General features: G+C 34.8%; 1 protein-coding gene across 1 annotated transcript; it reads right to left on the reverse strand.

Moving 5' to 3' along the window:
- Positions 1 to 5,612: 5,612 nt before the first annotated feature.
- On the reverse strand, positions 5,613 to 6,548 carry LOC133059290 (olfactory receptor 2J3-like). Its single transcript, XM_061146279.1, has one exon. It carries the CDS (start codon positions 6,546 to 6,548, stop codon positions 5,613 to 5,615), a length of 936 nt encoding a protein of 311 aa, XP_061002262.1.
- Between the last annotated feature and the right edge of the window lie 2,040 nt (positions 6,549 to 8,588).

The following is an 8,588-nucleotide window of genomic DNA, read 5'->3' on the forward strand; positions in this document are numbered from 1 at the left end:
CCACAAGGAAAAGTCGCCCTCACTCACCACAACTAGAGAAAGCCCACACACAGCAAGGAAAATCCAGCACTTTCAAAAATAATAATAATAGTACATCTTTAAAAAGAGAGAGAAAGCATATGTGAATTATGGAATACCATTAAGAGAAATGATGCATTATTGGAGTCCCAGGAAGAGGTAGGAAGGAGGTGGGAGGGAGAAAGCAGCAGAAAGCTTACTTAACAGAGGTAGATTTCCAACCAACATCAGAACACTTAAATATACTAAGCAAACATAAGGGAATCAAAAAAGATGAAATAGACAATGATATGCTAAGGGTAGGAAACTTTAATACCCCACTTTCGAGAATGGATCTATCATCCAAAAAGAAAATCTGTTAAGGACATAGGACTTAAATTTTACCTTAGACTAAATGAACCTACCAAAGATATAGAACATTCCATCCAACAGCAGCAGTGAACACATTCTTTTCAAGTGGACACAGACTATTCGCCAGCATACAACATATGTTAAGTCATGAAACAAGCCTCAGCAAATGAAAGAAGACTGAATTCATACCAAGTACCTTTTTTGATTGGAAAGACATGAAAGTAGATATCAATAACAGGATAACAATTGGAAATTTTACAAGCAAGTGGAAACTAAACAAAACACTTCTGAACAACCACTGATCAAAAAAAAAATCAAATGGGAAATCAAAAAATCTTAAGACAAATGAAAATGGAAATACAAAATATCAAAACTTGTAGGATGCAGTTTGCATCCTAATACTAACAGGTAAATTTACAAGGATAAAAAGAAAGTAAAATTTACAAACAAGCAACCTACCTTTACCTCAAGTAACTAGAAAAAGAAACATACTAAGCCCCAAATAGAAAGATGAAAGATGCATGAGGCAGAGTGCTCAGGGCTGGTGCACTGGGATGAACCAGAGGGATGGGATGGGGAGGGAGGTGGGAAGGGGGTTCAGGATGGGGAACACATGTACACCCATGGCTGATTCATGTCAGTGTATGGCAAAACCACTACAATATTGTAAAGTAATTAGCCTCCAATTAAAATAAATAAACTTTTTTAAAAAAGAAAGATGAAAGAAAATAACAAAGATCAGAGCAAAAATAAATGATAGTGACACCAGAAAAGCAATAGAAGAGACCAACAAAACTCAGAGTTGGTTTTTTTGAAAAGATAAAACTGACAAAACTTTAGCAAGATTAGCACAGAAAAACAGAGAGAGCAGCTCTACTCACAAAACTCAAGTCATGGAAACTACCTAAGAATCCATCAAAAGATGAAAGGATAAACAATATTTTACATACTGTGAAATATCCTTCAACCTTGAGAAAGAAGGAAATCTTGCCTTTTGCAAAAATATAGATGGATCTTGAGAGCATTATGCTAAGTAAAATAAGTCAGAAGGAACTGTATGCTCTCACTTTTATGTAAAATTTTTTAAAAAGGTAAACTCAGAGAAATAGTAAAACAATGCTTGCTAGAGGCTGGGATTGGGAGAAACAAAAAATGTTGATCAATGAATACAACCTATCAACATTAAAATAATACTTTCTGGGTATTTAATTTACACATGGTAACTGTAATTAACAATATCACATTATATATTTGAAATTTTCCAAAAGAGTAGATCTTAAATGGCCTCACTACAAAAAATATATGGTGAGAGAATAGATAAGTTAAACTGACTATTTTCTGGTAAATATCTGCAATATACACATATATAAATCATCACAATATGTACCTTGAACTTATACATGTTGTATGTCAATGATATCTCAATAAAGCAGGAGGAAAAATTAAAATATAAATAAAACATCATGGGCCCTGTGGGATCTTACTGTAAAAATGGAAAATTCTAATTCTGCATAAATATGAGGCAACTATACATTGAAAGATATTGTATAAAATAAATGACCTATATTCTTTAGAAATATTTAGTTAATTAAAGGCAAAGAAAAACTGAAAAAATGGTTCTGAATTAAGGGATACTAAGGACATAACACCTAAATCTAATTTGTTATACTAGATTATATCTTTAGGAAAGACTCTCAGGTACAGTTAGAGATGTGCATACATTATACTTTATAATATTTCAGAAAAATATTTAACTGCATATTAATATATTATTATAGACAGAATGACAAAGCACCAATGGCAAATATTGTAAAATCTAGTGAAAGCTTATGGCAAATTCATATTATTTTTCTTTTCTGTAAGTTATATTGTCTTGTTCAGTCACTCAGGTGTGTTCAACTCTTTGTGACCCCATGGACTGCAGCAAGCCAGGCTTCCCTGTCCTTCACCATCTCGCAGAATTTGCTCAAACTCATGTCCATTGAGTCAAAGATTCATCCAACCATCTCATCCTCTGTCACACCCTTCTCCTCCTGCCCTCAATCTTTCCCAGCATCAGGGTCCTTTCCAATGAGCTGACTCTTTGCATCAGGTGACCAATGTATTGGAGTTTCAGCTTCACCATCAGTCCTTCCAATAAATATTCAGGGTTGATTTCCTTTAAGATTGGGTAATTTGACCTTCTTGCTGTCCCAGGGACTCCCAAGAGTCTTCTGCAGCACCACAATTTGAAAGAATCAATTCTTCAGCATTCAGCCTTCTTTACAGATGGAGAGTTGGACCATAAAGTTCTATTGTTGATGAATTATAATTGGAATATGGTGAATTTGTACTTGAAACTTTATTATGCTTAAAATCACTTGATGTTGTCATAGCATATGATAATCAGTGACCTTTCAGCATCACGTTCGTAAAAAGAGACGTAGTATGTGACACTGAGGCCAAAAAAAGAGTAAAGAATGAGAAAATCTGGACTGGAAGCCAGAGCTAGTTTCTGTAACTATCTGATGGCATATTTGTGCCAATAATCCTACCCTGCTGAGATATATTAAGAGAAATAATTGAACATGCATTTGGGGAATATGCTGCACAGGAACAAGTGGACAAAGATTGGGAGATATGGTCCCAATGGGGAGGAAAAATTTACTGAGATAAAGAAGAAGTAGGTCCTTCAGTGCATTTCACTTCCATTCTTAGCTGAGAAAAGGCTGATTTCATTGGTAGTTCTTCAATAAAATTGCCTGTGACCCAAATGCACATGTGCTGTGTAAATGTCAATTTATCAAATATTGGTTTGAGGGTGGGGGTTAACAATGACAGGGGTCTCAGACATTCTAGTTGTTCCTGACCATAATAAGGGAACTCAAATAAAAATCTATTTTCATTACTTGATTTGTCACATACAAGTTGTTTAAGCTTAAGTAAGTCACATATCTTCTTCCCTTCTGTTTTCTCATGTACAAAGTGAGAAAGAACATTCCTATATCTTGCCTGCTATAAAATTGCATAAGGTTCATGTAAGTAGTTTGAAAATTACAAAGCAATAAAATCAATAGTATCTGTGGTAATCTTTGAGAAAATTTTTTGAAACTGATCTTTATTTTAGATTACAAATAGTAGTGTGGCCAGGATTCAAAAGCTTAAATGCTAAAATTATGCATCCCAAGAAAAATATTCTACACATACAAAAGGGGAAATGTATGCTTTTCACACAGAAAAGGAAAAGAAGAAATGAGAAATTTCAATTCTTTTTAAGTTACATAGTCAGAGACCTGGGTATTACATGAGGTATCCCAAACAGTAAGATTTCCACGAGATGGTTCAAAGAACTAAACTATGTCTCTCAAGTGTTTTAAAGATTTTTTGCTCTGTAATGGTTCACTCTGTGTGGCCCCAGTTATTTACTAAAACTTCTTTTATAGATATGATTATTGATTTTTTCATTTCTTGGAAAGGAGCTTAAGGACAAATGTATATACCCCGTATCATTGTTTATGCCTTGTTGGAGATAATGAATCACAGACACACAAAGGGGAAGACAAAGACATCAGAATCAATGTAGCTGCAAGCCACACAGGAAACTGAGGAGAAGGTTTCAGATGTGCTTTTCATTTTAATAATTTAGGAAAAAGCATTTGAATGAATCATATCTAAACTTTGTCTTGTGCTTTTGCTTAGTCGCTCAGTCATGTCTGACTCTTTGCAATCATTTGGCCTATAGCCCACCAGGCTCTTCTGACCATGGGATTTTTCAAGCAAGAATACTGCTGTGGGTTGCCATTTCTTCTCCGAGGGTTCTTCTCAACTCAGGGATTGAACCCGTGTTAAAATAAAAGTGACATTTAAGTTATCATACAAAACTCAGGTGTTGCCAAGATTTTACTTTATTCCTTATTCCATTTGGGTTCAATATGGGGGCATTTTAAAGTGTTATACACCTAGGACACTTATTTTATATGGAGGTGGCATCAATAATATAGAGAACAAAACTATTATCTAAATAAAATTGCATCTCTTTACTTGAAAAATATATGTTGATTTTTATAGTGAACTTTTAAATTTTTTTTCCACTTATTTTTATTAGTTGGAGGCTAATTACTTTACAATATTGTAGTGGTTTTTGTCATACATTGACATGAATGAGCCATGGATTTACATGTATTCCCCATCCCGATCCCCCCTCCCACCTCCATCTCCACCCCATCCCTCTGGGTCTTCCCAGTGCACCAGCCCCGAGCACTTGTCTAATGCATCCAACCTGGGCTGGTGATCTGTTTCACCCTTGATAATATACATGTTTCCACAAATATTCAAATCATATCAAACTTAAAAGTAAAAAATTAACATATCATACAGCTTTTATCATAACATTTTCAAATATGTTTTCAAGTAATTCTTTCAAATACCCATCAGATTCATCAACACACTTTTCAGAGCCTAGTATTTGGTCACCTCAGATATTCTTTGTTGCTTCTTAGGTTATGCAGGTGTGCTATGCCCTTACTTTACCTAACAATACCTAGTCTATGATGACCATGACTTTATAGTTAGATAGCACAGCTTTACAACTTATTTCTACTTCCTTTACACTTCTCACTGACTTGAAGAAAAAGGTAAATATGAAATGCTTACTTCTGCTGCATTACTGAGGGCACTTCTTGCTACAACTCAAAAAAGGTTTTTTCTGACTAATTATAATGTTATATTAAAGACTACAGACTAAACGTTCTCTCAGTATTAACTAGCATTCAAAAAAGGATAACAATGTTGGAAAAAATATTTAAAGTGTTTCAAAATGTTTTTCATTAGACCAAAGATAGAAGACAAATTTTATGACAAATTCTGCCTAAAAAGCAAGAAATTAAATGACATATTCTAGCTTTTTAAATTAAGGATAGCATTTTCCCATAGAATTATAACTGAGTTTTATCAATTTTTACAATAAATTCTATGCTTCATTTTCAATTGAGAAAATGATACTTTATTTTATTAGGTTTGTACACCAAAAAATTAATATTGACATTTGATCCATATTTTACATGGCTGTTATTGCCACTGAGGAGTGATTACTATTTAGGCAGACTATGTTTAATCATATCTGCAACCACACACTCTGTGTCCTTGTGAGAGTACACATTCAAAAAGTGCTAACTGAGTGAATGAAAGAGTGATGAGTGGATAGGTTGAAGAACCATTGGTGAAGAGATGCTCCATTTCATCATTAATGTCACAAGTATACCAGATCATACTCTCCCCAATAATCTCTTTACTGCCCCTCTTACATCTTTGTTTCTGAGGGTGTAGATTAGAGGGTTGAGACTAGGTGTGACAACAGTATAAAAGAGGGCAATAAATTTGCCTTGATCTTGAGAATTTCCTGATGGTGGCTGGAGATATATGTACATGGCTGGAATGAAAAAAAGGGATACGACCATAAGATGGGCTCCACACGTCCCAAAGACTTTCTGGAGTCCAGTTGTTGACTGCATCCTTAGCACTGCCCAGGCAATGGCCCCATAGGAGCTGAGAATGAGGATAAGAGGTATGAGAACAAAAATGGAGCTCGTGACCATGAGGGTCAGCTCATTAGCATGGGTATCAACACATGACAGTCGAAGCAGTGCTGGAACTTCACAGAAGAAATGGTCCACTTGGCGATGTCCACACAGGGGTACCAAAAATGTAAAGAAGGAATGAAGGGCTGAGTTGGTAAAGCCACTTATCCAACAAGCCACAGCTAACAGATGGCAGAAACGAGGATGCATGAGGACAGTGTAACGCAGGGGTCTACACACAGCTGCATAACGGTCATAGGACATCACCATCAGTAGTACACATTCTGTAGATCCCAGTGCGAGGACAAAATAAAGTTGAATCATACAACCATTGTAAGAGATGGTTTTTTCTGGGCCCCAGAGGTTGACCAGCAGTTGAGGGATAGAACTGGTGGTGTAGCAGAGATCCAGAAAAGAGAGATTTGAGAGGAAGAAGTACATGGGAGTGTGGAGATGGGAGTCCAGGTATGACAAGATAATGATGAACAGGTTGCCTATCAATGTCATCAAGTAGAACATCAAGATAACCACAAAAAGAAGTAACTCAAGCTGAGGCCAATCAGAAAAACCCAATAGAACAAACTGGGCTTCAGAGGTTGCATTCTTTTTTCCATCATCATTCATATCTTGTTATCTGAGGAAAGAATTACATACAGCCTAAAAGTGTAGGGAAAGACTCCAAGAATCACAGAGACACAGGAAATTTAAAAAACCAGTTTCAAGGGCATACCACTGCTCAGTTGTAAGACAATTTGGGCATTAAGAGAAACTGTGGTACCAATGAATTGAAAGAAATAAGAATCCACAAGCTAATACTGATAAACTTAAAAAAGAATAAATTTATAGTGGAGAACAGAAGACTGTTCCTGTCAAGAATAAATTTATAGTGGAGAACAAAAGACTGTTCCTGTCAGCTGGATACTAAATAGTAAATGTAGAAGGAATGGTGGCATTAGAAAAACTTAAATATATGCTAAAAACTAGTGAGTGAAGAAATGTTGAGCCATTTACATTGTTTAAAATATCTCCCCACAAGTTACTTGTTAATTATAAAATGTAAAGTAGTAGACTTTACAACAGAAAAACCTAGTAGGCCACCATAACAAAATAAACAGTGTTAACATCATTAGTGTTACAAACCAAGATCATGTGACTGTTGATACAATGCTCTGAACCAGGGCATAGGGTCACTTCAGTCATGTTCATGCCAAAAAATGCATAGCTTGATGCTAATAATGAAAAGGCACGAGATAAACTCACAAGGAGACAAGATGGGTGAAATAGCTGACCTGCACTCTTTAAAAATATCAAATTCAAGAAAGAGTTTGAAATGAAGACAGATGATAAATACATAGATACAGATACGACAGACAGAGAAACAGATGAGAGAGAGGATAGGTGATAAAATAAATCTTTTCAGGCAGAGTGTAGATTATTGTTGCATCTGGTTAAAAGGTTAATAGCAGTTTTCTGTACCATTTTACAACTTTTCTACAAATTTTATATTTTACCAGAATAAAAACCTCCAGAAAGTAAATTAAATGTTTTTCTTTACTTTTTTATTTCATCCAAATATTTGTCCTATTATAGAAAAATAACTTCTTAACTATTAGGTTTTTCTCACTCATCCAAGGATGACATCAGGGTAAAGAGCAACTTGAAAATTCCTAACATAATGAAAGAAGAAAATCCCCATGAAACAAATAATCTTTTCTTTAAACAGATTTAATTTTCTTCTCAGCATTTTCAGATAATTTCCATTTATGTGATTATAGAAAACAATAATTACAAGCTCATAATCTTACATCTAGAATAAAAGATATAATGAATGATATAAAATTTATTTATGATTTCAAGACGTTTATAGAGTGTGAAAAACATTAAGCTTCAATGATATATTCCTATAGAAAGCTTTTCCTTCTTATTTGTTTACTTGCACTCACAGCTTATTTCTAAACTGAAACCTAAATAGAGATACCAAAAAAACAGACAAGAAACATACACATCAGCTTACACACAAAACTTAAAATTAGAGTCCACATGATTTGACTCTGTGAAATAGATGGGGAGAACAGTGATAAAATGCCTCCCAAAGAACATATGAATATAACTGATTTGAAAGGAGAAAGTTTTAGGAAAAGGAAGATGTAAAGTCATTGAAAGAATAAAGAAGTAAGGAAGGGTGTGAAAAATAAACTCAAAATGGATTAAAGATCTAAATGTAAGACCAGAAACTATAAAACTCCTAGAGGAGAACATAGGTAAAACACTCTCCGACATGAATCACAGCAGGATCCTCTATGACCCACCTCCCAGAATACTGGAAATAAAAGCAAAAATAAACAAATGGGACCTAATGAAACTTAAAAGCTTTTGCACTACAAAGGAAACTAGAAGTGAGGTGAAAAGACAGCCCTCGGATTGGGAGAAAATAATAGCAAATGAAGCAACAGACAAAGGATTAATCTCAAAAATATACAAGCAACTCCTAAAGCTCAATTCCAGAAAAATAAATGACCCAATCAAAAAAATGGGCCAAAGAACTAAACAGACATTTCTCCAAAGAAGACATACAGATGGCAAACAAACACATGAAAAGATGCTCCACATCACTCATTGTCAGAGAAATGCAAATCAAAACCACAATGAGGTACCATTACACGC

Source organism: Dama dama, chromosome 7 (assembly GCF_033118175.1).
Source record: "Dama dama isolate Ldn47 chromosome 7, ASM3311817v1, whole genome shotgun sequence".
Lineage (NCBI taxonomy): Eukaryota > Metazoa > Chordata > Mammalia > Artiodactyla > Cervidae > Dama > Dama dama.